Below are 17,016 nucleotides of genomic sequence, written 5' to 3' on the forward strand. Positions count from 1 at the left end.
ATATTACTATCTAACTATTTATGATTCTATTACTATTTATTATTTATGGTGCAACTGTAACAAAAACCAATTTTCCCCGGGATCAACAAAGTATGACTGTAACTATGACTAATTTCCCTCATGCTGTTAGGAAAATCGGTGAGATGTTCGTGGTTAAGGTCTTGGAGTGAATTTTAGTTTGTTAATTCAAATGTTTATTCACTGGCTCATTTGTTAAGAGGGCGGCCTGATTGGTAAAGCTTAAATTCACGTCTGGGACAAAAATTGTGGAGAGCAACATGCACACAATGCTGGAAGGAACTCAGCAGAGCAGGCAGCATCTATGTAAATCAGGGGTTCCCTGCAGACCCCTTGCTAAATGGCATAAAAAAGGCTTGGGAACCTCTGATGTAGAGAAATAATCAGTCGACGTTTTGGGCTGAGACAATTCAAGGGTAAATTTATTATCGAAGTATGTATATGTGACTATAGACAATGCTGAGATTCGTTTTCTTGTAGACATACTTAAATCCAAGAAACAATAGAATCAATGAAAGACTGCCCCCAACAGGATGGACAAACAACCAGTGTACAGAAGACAACAAACTGAAAATACAGAAGAGAAAATAAATAAATAAGCAAGCAATGAATATCAAGAAAATGACATGAAGCGTCCTTGAAATTGAGTCCATAGGTTATGGGAACAGCTCAGTGATGGGGCGAGTGAAGTTATTCCCCTGGTTCAAGAACCTGATAGTTGAGCGGTGATAACTGTTCCTGATCTTGACAGCAGTGAGAAATCATGGCCCGGGTGGTGGGAGCCCCTGATGATGGATACTGCTTTCCTGCAACAGTGCTCTGTGCTCAATGGTGGGAAAGGCCTTGTCTGTGATAGACTGCACCATATCCACTACTTTTTATAGGAGTTTCCATACCAGGCTGTCTTCAGCCAGTTGATAGACTCACCACCGCACATCTATAGAGTAACGCAAAGTTTTATATGCCGTGCCCAATCTTTGCAAACTTCTAAGGAAGAAGAGACACTGCTGTGCTTTCTTTGTAATTGCACTTGCATGCTGGACCCAGGGCAGGTCCTATGAAATCATAACACTTAAGAATGTAAGGTTGCTGTCCCTCTGCTCAACTGGGGAGACTGCTGTTTAATGATTTAAGAACAAAGTGAACTACCAACTCCAATTTTTAAAAAAAGTGTCATCCAAACACCATCACCCACAAATTTTGTTCCCCCTGGTGGCAGGTCGGAACACTACGGGTCCGCTCGCCCCCTGCCGGCGGGCCGCGGTACTGGTGTGCGGCCCCGTGCTCCCCCTGGCGACTGTGTTAAGGCGAGGCCCGGTTGCTGCGGTGATGATGGCGGTTCGGGAAGCGCAGGCCGCCGGGTCTGTGTGTGAACTGGGGGCTCGGGAGCGGCTTGCCAGCGGAAGCACGGTGGGAGACGAGTCATCGGATAGCGAGGCCGAGCACGAATCCGCACAGAAGCTGATCCGGAAGGTGTCCACCTCGGGCCAGATCCGCAGCAAGGTGAGGCCGGGGTCGGGGGAGCGGGCAGGCGCGGCCGGGACCCCTGTAGCTTCGGCCGTTGCCGGGCAGGCCACACGGTCAGCCTCAGCCTCGAGTGGGGCGCCACCGGCAGCAAAGCTGGAGTCACTGCCGATGGGAAGAGCAGTAGAAACCCGCCGGAAAGCATCGCTGGACCCCTCTGGTCCCAGGGTCCGATCCCAAAGAATAGCCAGCCCCTGGACACAATTCCAGGGGATAGCCAGGTTCAGGGTGCAAATGAAGGGAATAAATAACCCCAGAACATGTCCTAGGGAATAACTAGTCTCTTGGCCTAATCTGAGAGAATAACCAGCGCCAGGGTTCAATTTAGGGGAATAGCTGAACCCCAGAAAAAGCCTGAAGGAATAACAAATGCCTCGGGTACAATCCCTGGGAATTATAGCTAGTCCCAGATCCTATATCAAGGGGGGTGGGATGGTTCTGCTTCCAATCCCAGGGAATAATTGACCCCTGCGTTCAACTCCAGAGAATAACTAGCCCCTTTATCCACATCTGGGGAATAACTGGCTGCTCTGTACAATCCTTGGGCAAAACCAGTGCGTTAGTTGAAAACTGAGGGCAGTATCAGACCATGGGTTTAGCCCAAAGAATAACCGCTCCTTGAGTCCTATTCCAGGGATTAATCAATCCAGTTTCAGGAGTAGTTATGGAATTGTCATTCCTAGAGATTTAATCAGTCCTGGTCCAATTTCTAAGAATCGTCAATCTCTGGGTTCAATCTCCGGATAAAATCTGTCCATTGAGTTTTCATCTGTCTCTGGGTCAAATCTTTGGGAATAATATATCCCCGGAATCGGTTCTTGGGCAGAAATAGGGTCCAGATCTAATCCCCTGGAACAATCTTTGCCCAGATTGAATGCCTGACTAGAACCTTTCATCCAGAGAATAATTTCAACAATTTTCCTTTAACATTCTTGAATTCCACACATTACCCTGCAGAGTTTCACAAAGTGCGCAAACTATGGGAAAGCATTGTAGGGGTTCTGTGATATTAACTGTTTATTGGATAGAGCTGTGGTACTATCCACTGTTGATTTGAGGTTGTTGATCTAACAATGATAAGTGATAAGGTCTTTGATTATCTGTCCATGTTGGATTTATAGCATGCATCATGGCAGGAAAATGGGCTGGGTGACAATGCGGACTGTCCATTTACATTGAATTTTCAAATTTTTTTCTCTGGGAAAATGGAATGGAATGTGTGATCTACCAGGGTGGTGGAGAAGATTAGGATAGCTGAGGAGGCATTGTTCATTGGGAATCTGTAAACTGTTGCATGTCAGTGGGGAATAGGCTTGAAGCAACTGGTCTTTTACTATCTTATGTTTCACAACTTTATGTTAATATTTGCTAAGAAAAGCAGTGTAGATTAGGGTCAGCTCTGTAACAGAACATTGTCTGTTAAAAGTTTTATGCAAGTGAGCTGAAGAGCTGAATTAGCTCTGAAAACGTTAACATCACAAGTCATGTTACAAGTGGGTATTATATATATGTGTTCAGTTTACCCTTTAAATAAAATGTAAAGTTTGACATTAAAAAATTGTAATTCATAGAGCTCAACATATTTAGCCATTACTATTTGATTATATGTGTAGGATTAATGGGATAAATTTGGTTAGATAACGCACATTGGCTGGAGGTGCCCTTTTGTGATGCCAGGGTGACTGTTATTTAGATACCAAAGAGTCAAAGCTCACTTCACAAATTGGAGCCAAACCTGGAACGTTAATGTGTTAACATTCAATATAAAATAATCCTTCTCTGTATCTAAACCATCTCCAAATCCTAAACCTGCTGTGCCCAAGAGGGTCCTGGTTGTGGCAGCTGCAGGTCATTCAGCATTTCAGCCCCTCTGAAAATCAGTGGTGCAGCCTTCTACAGTTTGGTCTCCTGGGTATGAAGGATTTTTGAGTGTTCAGCTTTTCATCCACCAGCTTTAGAGGTTATCCAGTCCTGCGCCTGCTATCCTTTGTACTCCTGATCTATGAAGGCCACACACACTGTTTGCAGTGGCCCAGCTCTGACTTCGCTAACGCTGCAAGCCTAACCACTTCAACAAATTGTTCTTAACCTTGAGCTTACCATCGCAGCTCATGTGATCCACACTTTGCAGTCCTGAAGTCTCTTTACACGTAATCATTTTGCGCCTTCACCACAACACTTTACCCATCTATCCTTGCCCCTTAGATATTCTTTGATGGATTCCCAGCTGGAAAAGAGTGTTCATAAATATTTGGAGTGGATGTCTCACATACCTAACTGCTTGCTGTGCACAAAAACAGTTTGCCGTAGCATTATGACTGAATGCATAAATTCTTTATAAGAGAACAGGACCAGAGTAGTGCACAGACAAAATCAGATGAGCGTCAGCTACATTATCCACGAAGAGCAAGGGCATGAGAAGTCCAACCTGTGGAGCCTTGATTGAGGCCACAGATTTAGAAAGTAGAAAACAACATAAAAGAGAGAATAATATGCAAGTGGAGTCAAAATGCCCCAAAGCATCAAATAAGGGCAGAGGACTGAATTGGGTAGCTGTCAAAGAGCCTGTTCCGATACTGTCGGGTTCTCTGGATAGAAGTGGAACTCGCTGTGTGACAGCTTGCTGGAGGCAGAAACCTCACCATATTTAAATAGTGCTTGGATGTGCACTTGAAGAGCCATGACCCACGAGGTCGTGAAACAAGAGCGAGAAGGTGGGATGAGGCTGACTTGCTCTTTGATCACCACCTCGGACACAGTAGTTCAAAGTACGTGTGCAGTATGTGACCCTAAAATTCGACTTCCCCGTAGACAGTCACAAAATAAAGTAGAACCATGGAACCAAGCTGTTCAGAGAAAAACATCAAACCCCTACGTGCTAACGGCAAAAAATAAAAATGATCGGAAACACAGAATATAAAACACAAAAGGCATGCGTCATAAATATGATGTGAGAAATGCAACTTAATGGAAAACATCTTTAAATCAGTCATCATCCGTTGAGATGTTGTCTTGTTCAGAAAAGATTGTATGATTAATGATATTTAATAAGAACAACATTAAATGAAGGAAAGAGTTTATTGTCATGAGGGATTAAGAGAAAACGTTAAAGTGTTATATTAAGTCCTTACTGTCAAGATGAAGCCACGCTCACAATGGAGGAGCAGCGCCTTATATTCCGTCTGGGTAGCCTCCAACCTGATAGCACAAACATCGATTTCTTGAACTTCTGGTACTGGCCCCCCGCCCTCTCCTTCACCATTCCCCATCCCCTTTACCTTCTCTCACCTTATCTCCTTGCCTACCTATCGCCTCCCTCTGGTGCTCCTCCCCCTTTTTCTTTCTTCCATGCCTTAGTTTTCTCCAATCGGACTCCCCCTTGTCCAGCCTCGTATCTCTTTCACCAGTCAACCTCCCAGCTCTTTACTTCCTCCCTCCCCCTCCTGGTTTCACCTATCGCCTTGTGTTTCTTCTTCCCCTCCCCTACCTTTTGAATCTACTCCTCATCTTTTTTTCTCCAGTCCTGCCAAAGTGTCTCGGCCCAAAACCTTGACTGTATTTTTTTCCATAGATTCTGCCTGGCCTGCTGAGTTCCTCCAGCATTTTGTGTGTGTTACTAAATCACTTGCTGTAATTCTGCTCCCTGCTTCTGCTGCTAACCATTTCTCTCCCACTCCCGTACTCGTAAGTCATCCTGATAAAGACCCCATCTTTAAATACAGCCCATTTGAACATGGTCTTTATTGATCTGGGGCAGTTCCTAAGCATCTTGGATCCAGTGAAATGTTTTCTGAAGCTTTAGTCACTGTTACCGTGCTGGAAACATTATTGGAAATGTTAATGCAAGTGTGAATTGTAAAATAGATGTGTGTAGATACACCCTAATTCTACACCAAATACTACACAGACATTAGGTATCTTTAATAACAATCCGACCATAAGACAGCAAATTAAAAATAAGTTAATAAGTTTTGCTTAAGCATTTCTGGTAATTTCTATGTGACGGAGAATGGTATTCAGTCCATTGAGTTTGCTGTTTCACAGAACAATGCTATCTCTCCACTTATTTTCCCTGTAATAAATTATCTCCATAATTTCCATCCATTCTGTGGCACATTTGCACTGTGGACACTGTACATCTGTGCACCTACCAACCACCTGGTGTGTCTTGTGATGTGGGACGGAACTGGGCACTGGAGCACCTCCGGGAAGCCCACATGCCCCCAGGAGAATTTGCAAGCTTGACACAGACAGTGCAGGAGGGCAGAGTTGAGCTGGGTCTGCTGGACCTATGAAGCAGCCGCTCTGCTTGCTGTGACACTGTGCTGCAATGGTGTGCAGAGCTTAAAGTGAAACAAGATGTTTATAGCTGTACTTTCAAGAGCAAGAAGAAAGGATTCTTGTTGTGGGATGCATTTATGCTGCTGTTGGGATGGGCAGATGGTGGAAGTGTATTTCTGTTGTGGTGCATTAGTAAGTGATATCATTCAGTTACTATTGAGAGACATGAGAAATAAAGATCCGAAGTGAGGCTCAGCCTCCATATCAAATACGCAGCAATCAAAATTGCTCGATTATAGTGACCTGAACCAACAGCAATATGTTAGTAATCACTGTCAGGACATATGGCATGAGAGTTTTATCCCCAATTGTCTTCAGAGACATTTAATATATTTTTCTTTGAGCATTCCAAGAGATTTAGATTAGTGTTTTTATTTCTTTAGCGTGTCTCCGACAGTGGCTTTGTTTTGAGTTCAGTTAGTATAACAATTTTCAGTCTATCTGTTGAGTTTAGTTAGCTTACATGGTTTTACTGAGACAGGGCTCAAAAGATTTTTTTTGCCCCATTTTAATGCTAAGTATGAAAGTTGGAGGTAATATAATTTGCAGAAAACAAACTAAAATAATTCTTATTTTATTGTGTACTGTGAGGCTAAGGTTCCTTGCTCCAACCGATGACATGTGTAAAATATAGAGCCGTGTGGTTTAACCTAAATGAGCCCAACTTCCTGGTATTTCTCTGAAAATATTTAGTCTCTTGAGGGGTCCAAGCCAGCTATAAATAGCTCTGGCCGTCTGTTCTCACTAAGCATGCTGACTGATGTTGTCCAGATGAAATTTACCCACCAGATCATGCAGACAAACAACTAAACATTCATTTTGCAGTATTTTTTTCCAGATGTTTGTTTAATGGTTTAAAAATGTTACTCGTCGCAAATCGTGAAGTTCCGATTTGAAATCAGAACTACACTAACATCCCCTTTGTGTGTGAGATGGTGAGGGGAGAGGGGCAGAAGACCTAGAGGTGGGATTGGCACGTCTGTGTGCTTTGAAGAGCTTTTGAAATTGGGAACAGAGAAGCTAACACAAAAGGTCATTTAGAGCGTCGCTGGGAAGAAGGGAGACAGCCGGTACAGTTGCAGTGGTGGTTTCTGTGAGACAGAGGGTCAGTGGGTGGAAAGGATCATGTGATGGTGGGGTGGAACCCGGTATGTGATTTCTTCATGCACCCCTGGCAATGGCAGTATATGATCTCAGAGTCAAAAGTTAGAATTAGAGGAGTATACATGTTTACTCTTCACACCGATGACATTGTATTTGAGTTTAAATATTACCATTGGTTGGTGGAGTGCAGAGTCAGTTTAATCTTCAGTGTGTCGACAGAAAGAGACCATTGACTTCAGCCCCACTGTAAAGCTGAGCTAGCTGTCAGTTCCATCCCTGTACCTGGCTACTGTTGTAACAGATTTGTCTGGGGCTGAATTTCTGATTGTACATCTGTCATCACAATGACCATTCGGTCCTCCGTCCTGATGTTACCCTCCCCTCGCCTTGCTTCACCTCTGTGCTGCTGAAACTATCACCCATGCCTTTATCACCTCGAGATTTGACTCTGGCATCCTTCCCTGGCTCATCAGATGTCTCTACCCACCAGAGGCATGAGCTTTTCCAAAGCTCTGCTGCTCTCCTCTATGTAGGAATGTAATATGTCTCACTGGGCCCTTCGGCCCTTTTTCTCTTCCCTGCCCCCTCGATCTGCTCACCCTCCATCCAGCTCTGCTATTCATTTATAGCAGGATCTACTGTACTCTCCTATCAAAGTCCATTTTCCTCACGCCTTTGTCACTTCCACCTTTCGCCTTCTCAGTCTCCTCCTCCCTCATCTGCAGATCATCCCCCTCTCAGCACATTGCACCTATCACCCACCAGCTTTCGCTTCACACATGCCCGCCACCTCTTTATACTGGCCATTTGTCCTCCTTCCAGTCCCAGTGTGAGGTCTGAGCCCAAAACATAGCCCATCGATGCTGTCTGACCTGCTGAGTTCCTCCAGCATTTTGTGTGTGTTGCTGTAGATTTCCAACATCTGCAGTCTATCTTGTGTCTGTCCCTCATTATGTCAGTTCACCCGTCACCTCATCCTCACTCGCCTTATTTATTTATTTACTTATTGCGATACAGTGCAGAGTAGGCGCTTTCAGCCCATCGAGCTGCGCCACCCCGACCAGCAATCCTCGACTTAACCCTAGCCTAGTCACAGGACAATTTACAGTGTCCACTCGAGTATTTAATAGCCCTCATTCATTTGCTTTCTTTAAATTAACTGCTGCATAAAATACAAGTTGCTATTGAGATAATGTCTGTAAGAGCACTTTATGGACTGTTGATTCGTTCTACATTCATGAAGTGCAGCATAGTCTCTTTATGGACAAGTGATAGGTGCTATTTAAGCATATTTGATAGCTAGCCTCTATTTTGATATGGATCATGCGCAGTCGATATTCTCTACTGATATCATCTGTATGTTTATGTTCCATGCTACTTGAATATTAACACTGAGCGACTTGATGTGTCACTTGACGGTAACAAATTAGTTGTATGTTTGCACATGGCATGCCATTTACGTGTTGTGTGTCCTGCCATGTAAACACGAGCTGTTTTGTCATCTGTTCAGTGATCTGAGATAACCTCCTGTACATTGATGCTGGGTCTTCTGTCTGTCTATTTACATCTGTCATGCTCTGTGCTGTGACATGTGTCACTTTGTATATACAGCAGTGGCCACCTACGTATTTACAGTTGCTGAGCCGTCTTGATGTAACTTGTTAATATTTTTGTGTAATATGGTATCTGCATATGTGATGCTATATTTATTGACGAATATATGCCATTACTGCAGATACAGCATATTCCACTTAAATTTGTGAAATATATACTATTTCTTTATTAACATTTGATGGACTTCTCTCAGTATTTTACCCGTACAGGCTCTGACTATGTTTATATATGACTTGGCTTTGTATGTTGACTCAAGGATGTGGCATCCATAAATTCACGAGTGACGTACTTCTCTTTATTTGCACAGGATATGCTAAAAGTGGAAATTTTTGTCCAGTGTGGTGTCAGCTATATGTTTGCAAATAGCATTCCAATCTCCATTAACATATGTTCCATCAATGTATTAACTCCGTGGATTAGTGTGGATAATTACAGTGTGATCTGTGACAGTAGTACTTTAATGTGTCCTGTGTGCTTTGTGAGTTGTAACATTTTACTAATGCATGTGTTGTACTTTGTTAGTATTTACTCCTGGTCTGCTATTTATGAGATAGAACATGTCTATTCACATTTAACATGGCATTTCTATCATTATGCTTTCTCTCTGCTTTCATATGAAATCCCATGGCTATTTAGAGTCGTGGATTATATGTTTGCATAATTTGAATACTTGACATGCTACACACATCAAAGTTGCTGATGAGGTACAGTCGACATTTCAGGCCGAGACCCTTCGTTGGGACTTGACATGCTATCTCTTTCACACACATGAGCTATCTATATTTGTATTTAATAATTCATTCTCATGCATGATGAATTCTTTATAAAATCTCTACACAAATTGTGATTTTGTCTGTAATTTATGTGTGACATGCTGTCCATAGGTTTCCTAGCATGTTAAATGGAAGTGCTGGCTGTATAGCTATGAGCTGTATGCCACAGAGAACAGGCATTTTGCTGCAGTCAGTATACCCTTGATGGCATAGTTGTTTTATATGTAGCCCTATTATTGAATATACAGAGTTGCTTTACAGAACATTGTGACTTTCTGAGTACTCTGTGAGAGAATTTTATCTATTGTCAGTCTGCACAGGTGCTAAATATAGCACAAAAACTTGGAAGATATAATAGTGTGTAAAGGATATTATGAGACTGCAGAATGGTTGTATTGAAGAATATGGCATGACTATAGAAGACAGATAGTGCAGAATACTGAGAGTGAAGTGAGAGTACAAAGCACCTTTTTGATGATAGTTGGTCAGATTGTTGTACGTCCTAAAACCAATATTTTCAATGGAACTGAACATGCCATCTAAAATGTTATGCAGAGAATAGAGCAGAATTTACGCAAGGGAAAACCACATAAAATGTGAGCATTTCTAGATTGTTGTGAGATTTGGCAGTGTAGTCTTCAAAGAACAGGTGTGGTGAGTAGCCACTTCAGCCAACATTGCAGGCAGCATCTTGCAACCTGTGCACACTGTAATTCTCATTTTGGTTATTACATCCTCCCAGTCTGTAAATAAAATAGAAATGAAAGTGTTTCTCGAACACAGTTCAAATACTTGTTAAATTTTTCAGCTTGATCTCTAAGATAGAATAACATGATTCCTGAGCAACAATTTGCCCAGTAGTTCCTGCTCAGTGACAGGCATCTGATAGAGTTGCTGCTCACTCCAGGTTGTCCAAGAGTGCTTCACTTTACACTATCTCACTTAAATGGTGCATCAACCCACAGTTAATAAACTACTGGGGGAAAAAGTGGTTTAATATTTAACTTTAAAAGTAACCAAACTTAATAGCAAACAGATGGAAATGACTTCTGAGTAAATTATGCTGTTTCTTCCTGTCTATCTCCAGGGGAAAAAATAGCTTGAAATAGAAGAGGCACTTCCTCAATATGTTAGGAGCTACTTGTTCAGGCTTGGGACGCCCTGCCGTGTTTTAACATTGGAGCACTGTGATCCTGCAACTTTCTGTCATCAAAGATGCTTGATCAACTTCAGAAAAGGGGAAGAATAGTTTGATATTGTAATTACATATGGGATCAGGAAATGAAAATCTTTTGGAGAGAAAGCAAAATAAGGGACATAGTGAATTGCTTGCATTCTGAAATGTTTTTAAAGCCCTATAGACTGAGCAGAAAATTAGGTGTGAATTTAAACTAGTACTGCATACATTGAAGTTGTTAACTTGAGGTTAAGACTACTGTAAAGAAAACACTGGATTTGAGATTGAGTTAGTACTAGAACAGTGAAAATGAAAGGCACGAGTCAAAAAGATGAGCAAACAAATAAACAAGTGGAATGTGTCAAGGTCAAGTCACCATTGAATCTTACTTTCTAAATTGCCCTTGAGATTGTGGTGGTGTGGCACTTGTTGGTGGTGAAGATAGTCCCACACGACAGTTAGGTAAGGTGTCCCTGGTTTGGAAGCAAAGACAGGCTACCCCCAGGTTAAGAGTGCATTCTGATCTCCAGATGTGTCTTAAGTTGGAAAGTACACAAAAATCCCTTGATATGGTGACTATATCTCCACAGTATTGTAATGAATGGCATCTAATGCATATAGAAGTTGTGGGAAAGAACAATTACTAAAATGCAGAGAAAGAGAAAACTAATCTTGCTGTTCACAGCAATGGGTGCTTATTTGGTGTCCTTAAGTTGGGTACTTGTGGCCCGGGGAAGGCCTATGTTTTGACGTTGGGATGTTGTGTGACTTGGTGGGCTCCTGTCCGTATGCTGCCCATTGTAGGACCATGGCACTGGGACAGGGACATAGTGAGCAATGCTGTTTCAGCAACCTGGGATCAGTCCTGACCTCTGTCACTGTCAGTGTGGAGTTTGCACATTCTCCTTGTGACTGTGTGGGTTTCCTCCAGATGTATCACGGAAATGTACAGCACTCTCACAGGCCCTTGTGATCCACTAAACACTTGTTAACCGTGATTCCTATCTATTCTCTCATTTGCCTGCATTAGACCCATATCCTACTATGCCTTTCCTATATAGTTACCTGTTCAACTGCCTTTTAAACATTAATTGTATCTGCCTTCACAACCTTCTCTGGCAGCTCTTTCGAGATATTCACCCTCTTTGTGAAAACTTAACTGATGTCTCCTTTAGGTTTTCACCCTCACACCTTAAACTTGTTCTCCCTAGTTCTAGATTCCCTATTATGGGAAAGAGATTATCATTTCCCCTCTCAATTTTATAATCCCTTATAATTTTATGAATCTATATAAAATTATAGCTTCATGTATTCTAGTGAGAATAAACCTAACCTGTCCAATCCCTCCTTGTAGATATTGCTCTCTATTCTAAACAACAGCATGCATTTTCTCTGTTGCTACCACATCCTTCCTGATCTGTGGCAACCAGAACTATACATAATACTCTAACTGTGGTCTAACCAAAGTTCTGTACTACTTTAACAGTGCTCCACTTTCCTCCCAAGTATCAGAGACCTGCAGGTTAACTGGTGAGTGTAAATTTTCCACATTTCCCCCAGCATGTAGGTGAATGGTAGAACCTGAGGGAACATGGGGATTAATGGCGGATTAGTGTGGATAGGTGCTTGATGGTCATCACAGATTTTGTGGGCCAACACGCCTGTTTCTGTGCTGTGTGACTATGATGTTCTAAATTGACAATGGTTATAGCATTGTGTGTAATATTATTTATGCTGTGCTTCTCTCTCAAGAATTTGTGATATAGAGCATGGTGTGTTACATCACAGTACAGGGTCCTCAGTCCATGATGTTGAGCTGACCTTATGAACTATTGTAATATCAATCTAACCCTTCCTTCTCTCACAGCCCACCATTTCAAATATGTCCCTAAGGTATCTGCCTCTACCATCACCCATGGATTATTTGAACATATTTTCTCTATTGTTCAGAATGAACTTTAATAATGATAAGCATGTTGCACTGGTTTGAAAACTATTAAATGTTATTTCAGACTGTTTCCATCTATGTTAAAAATGGACCATTGCTTCCTCTACCGCTATCTTCATTGCATTCCAGGGAGAAACAAGGAAGTGGACTAATTTTCAAAGATCTGGTTTTGTTGGTTTTCTTTTCTTTTTAAATCTTTTTATTGAATAAGTATACAAAAAGGTAAGCCATATAGGCACTAATGCACTGTTAGAATATAATAAAATTACAGGAGATATTAATACAGATAAAAAAAAGATACAAACAATGTAATTTAAACATAACATAATAAGGTAACATAATAGTATACTAATTTTTATATATATATATCAATAGAGAAAAGGAGAAAAAAAACCCCAAAAAACCCCCCCAAAAAAACCCACCGTGCAACTAAACTAAAAGCAAAGCAAAGCGATGGGCTAACTTGGAACCAAGTAGAGTTAAAGAACTTAAAATCACGTCCTCAAACCCGACCTCCATTAAAAACAGTAAAAAAAAACAAGAAGGGATGGTTTTGTTGGTTTAAAGGGTCTCCTGTGTAATGAGACATTATGCTACAAGGCAGCCATTTTAATTCAGCTGTGGATGAGATTACGTATCAAACAGAAGGTCTTTGATTGTCAATCACTTAGAACAGCGGTCCCCAACCACCGGGCCGCAAGGCATGTGCTACCGGGCCACGAGGAAACCTTTCCTCATTCCCTGTCACGCCCACTGTTGAGCCATTATGCATGCGAGATCATTACCCGCGCGTGGTCCATGTCAGCGCAGGAAGGAGATCAACTCCTCGAGCTTGCAAATGACGGCGGGCTGAAAAGTATGTTTGACATAACATCTCTGCCGGCATTCTGGATCAAAGTCAAGGCTGAATATCCTGAGATAGCCACGAAAGCACTGAAAACGTTGCTTCCATTTCCAACATATCTCTGCAATGAATGCAACGAAAACTAAACTGCAGAATAGACTGGACATAAGGAACTCCCTTCGAGTATCGCTGTCTCCCATCACCCCTCGACAGGACAGTTGTTGCAGGAAAACAAGCCCAGGGCTCCCACTGATGCAGCGATATTGGTGTGTTGCGATGATTTTATATGTTCATAAAATATGTGCTGTGTTTAATATCCAAACGTTACTTAATATGTTATGATGCTATTGACTTATAAGTAACCATATAACAATTACAGCACGGAAACAGGCCATCTCTGCCCTTCTAGTCCATGCCGAATGCTAATTTTACCTAGTCCCACCGACCTGCACTCAGCCCATAACCCTCCATTCCTTTCCTGTCCATATACCTATCCAATTTTTCTTTAAATGATAATATTGAACCTGCCTCTACCACTTCTACTGGACGTTTATTCAACACTTACTTCAAGCTCCCCTGTCCTCCCCTGATAATTGACTTATCACTATATTGATGCGAGGAAAATATGCACTGTATGTTTAATATTAAATTCGTTAGATAAACCCTTTTAGAAATGAAATTGATTGTATTAGCCACTTATCACCTATATTCCGGTCGTGATTAACACCCCCCTCCCCAAACAGAATCACCAAAAACGATTTGCAGAAATAAAATCGACACGTAACACACACGCACACAGATGCCCGCGCAAGGTTTCATGGTCATTGTAGTCTTTCTCGGGGTAAATACAACATATTTGACTGCTACTCTTGTCCGTTGGCAACCCTACCCCCCTCCGTCGGCCGGTTCGCAAGAATATTGTCAATATTAAACCGGTCCCTGACTTGGAAGATGGTACTAAGTGAACTTGCATTCATCTAGATACTTATGAACTACCATCCAAAACTTGTAGCTTCTCAAGGTCCCTGAGCATGCCCAGATATAGGAGAAAAGGTTGTGAATTTGTGACTGAAGTTCCAATTGTCAAGTTTATGAATTCTCTAGCAGGGATACTTCCAGTTCCCAAGGCCTTGTTTCTTAGTTAGCTTATAGCCTTTTGACTCTTTTCAATCATAGATGGTGGCAAATGGCCTGGATTGCTTACTGTGGGATAAAGTCAAAGTTGCTCAAGTTAGTGATAGAGTCATGGTTAAGCAGGGCTTTAAATTGTCCCTTCTAGTACTGTGTGCCACCACGTCTTTGGTAAGTTCACCAATGTCCTTGGCTGTCAGTGGGGTGGATCCTTGCAGAGTTGAGCATAGATACATATGAGGGGTTGTAGAATCTGTGAACATCATGGTTAATAGTGGGTTGTTGGATCTCCTGTGCCCTTCCCTTATGCTGATTGTTGGACCTCAGCCTTCAGATGCCAATGAAGCTGAAATAACACTGGAAACACTTATCAGCTCAGGCAGCATTTATAGAAAAAGAAACCATTAATATTTCTGATTCCTTCATTCAACGGAGAAGTTTCTTTTCTGTGGTAGCCTGCAGAGCTTCCAATCCAAGAATGTTTTATATTTGTGGTTAGTTGGCTCTTGAATCATGAGGACTTTTTTTTCCCAAACTGTTCCAAGTTCTGTACAGAGAAGCTGACAGTCACTTCACTGGTTTTAATTAGGCCAGTCCAAACACACACGATAGTCTGCAGCTTTCTATTATTTAGGGATGGCTCGGAGGATTGACTGTGTGGCACTGACACTGCCTGGAGAACTATCTTTTCAATTTCCTTGAGACCTTCATCATTGTTTTTCAGCTTGTATTCCCTCCACTTAAGAGTCATTATCACCTCAGCTTCGATCATTGAGCTGAAAGATGCAGCTGATGCTTGTGTCTCAGCATGTTTGAAGGCTGCATGCACTCTGTTACTGTCAAATGATTCTCTGAAACATGCAAGAGGTAATGGCTCTTACGTTTACAATCTACAAAACTCCACTACCAACATCCCCCTGCTGTTGAACACTGCCCTCCATTAATCAAGGTCCACAATGATTCACTGGAAAACATACATTGCTTCCGTACCTTAGAAACCACCTCTCAGCAAACAGTGGTAATGACCTTCACCATTGCTTGCAGTGTGCCAAGCTGATTGAGGAAAATACCTAAATCTGGGGTTGCACAGTGATGCAGCTGGTGAGGTAGATGCTTTAGGCCTTCAGAGTCCTGGCTGGAACCCTGAACTAAAGTGCTGTAGTGTCAAATTTGGAGGTTCACCTTATGATCATCATATTCTAGTTCCCTCATATGTGCCCAATTTGTAGGTTATTGGTCATATTCGCATTGACCTTAGAATGTGTGTGAGTAGTAGAATCTAGGATAGAGGGAAGGGGGTGAATATAGACAACACAGAAAATTACCCGAGGAAGCGCATTGCTACATAAATTGGCATAGCCTTGATGGGCTGAAATGGTTTCCATTTCAGATGTATGAAATAGTGAAACCAGCTATGACAAGCAATTCAAAGCACTAAAGAAATACCACTAGTGCAGTCTTCAGAAAATCCTCCAAATTTGCTGGTAGAGTGAGAGCATTGTGGCCCTAATTACACAGTTAGCTTCTTTGGGTAGGCAACATTATTCCTCAGTCCCTGGTGCAGGGTCTCGACCAGATTGTCGACTGTCTCTTTGTCTCTGCAAATGCAGCTTGATCCACTGAGTTGTTTCTGCAGCTATTTTTTTGCTGGAGATTCACACACCTCCAGTTTCTTGTGCGCCCAGCGTCACCTGATTGCCTCACATCAGACCCCCAAAACAGATGCTCTGTTGTGAGCTCTGTTATGGCAAGCAGATACTAAATGGCAGAGGAAACAATTCACGGATGTGCTTGGAGCCTTCTTGGAATATAATAACATCACTGACTCTTGGGAGTTCTTGGTTCATGCCACTCAATATGAAGAAGAAAGCTTTTGGATAAGATTGAGAATTTCACATTAAAACGGCAAGAGCACATTGGAGCCCAGCTTAAAAAGCAGTATGAATGGTAGCAACGTTCGTGCATCTCCTGCTCCACCTATGGCACAGTCTACGATTACCACATTGACTTTACGAGCCACCTCAGATTTCACAAAACTGGAGTAGAAGCTACAGTTCTTCTTAATCCTCAGGAAATGCCTAAGCATAAAAAAAGAGGGGAATTTGAGTTTAGGTGTGTCACTGTATAACACTAGGGGGCGGTATGTTTCCAGGTGAGCAACTGCAAATGAAGTACTGTACTGGTGTATAGACATTTGTTGCTATATAATAATGGGGTAAGGTGTGGTCAGAAATCATCGGCTGTATACCATTGGAAGCATTACCAATGTTTGCAGAGTATTTTACTATATAACATCTGAGGCAATACTACGATTGATTAGCTTGCAAAATGTATTACGAGTATGATTTGCTGATCATTTTGCCGCACTGTGGTGAAATGCTGGTGAGCGCAGGTTTGAAGTTATACCTACAACAGGCTGGGATTCCAATGGTACATCATAGGAAATGGAGGTAGGATAGGCCAGGTGGCCCCTTGGTTCTGCTGTTTTTGTCAAGAAAATCATTGCTGTTCCTGGACCTCCAAGCCATATCTTTTGATCTTT

At 42.1% G+C, this 17,016-nt stretch overlaps 1 protein-coding gene across 4 annotated transcripts in view; it reads left to right on the forward strand.

Annotated features, from left to right (window-relative positions):
• The first annotated feature begins 1,330 nt into the window (after nt 1-1,330).
• The window catches only part of LOC140196435 (diacylglycerol kinase delta-like), a 180,100-nt gene continuing 164,414 nt past the window's right edge, over nt 1,331-17,016 (forward strand). For 3 of the 4 annotated variants that reach the window (XM_072255657.1, XM_072255658.1, XM_072255659.1), the window contains exon 1: nt 1,331-1,521. In XM_072255657.1, coding sequence (XP_072111758.1) covers nt 1,348-1,521 — 174 coding nt within the window. In that variant the 5' untranslated portion in view covers nt 1,331-1,347. Of the gene's footprint in view, nt 1,522-12,060; nt 12,082-17,016 lie in introns of those variants that run through there. The other variant, XM_072255660.1, reaches the window with a different exon arrangement.

Source organism: Mobula birostris, chromosome 4 (genome assembly GCF_030028105.1).
Source record: "Mobula birostris isolate sMobBir1 chromosome 4, sMobBir1.hap1, whole genome shotgun sequence".
NCBI classification, from domain to species: Eukaryota; Metazoa; Chordata; class Chondrichthyes; order Myliobatiformes; family Myliobatidae; genus Mobula; species Mobula birostris.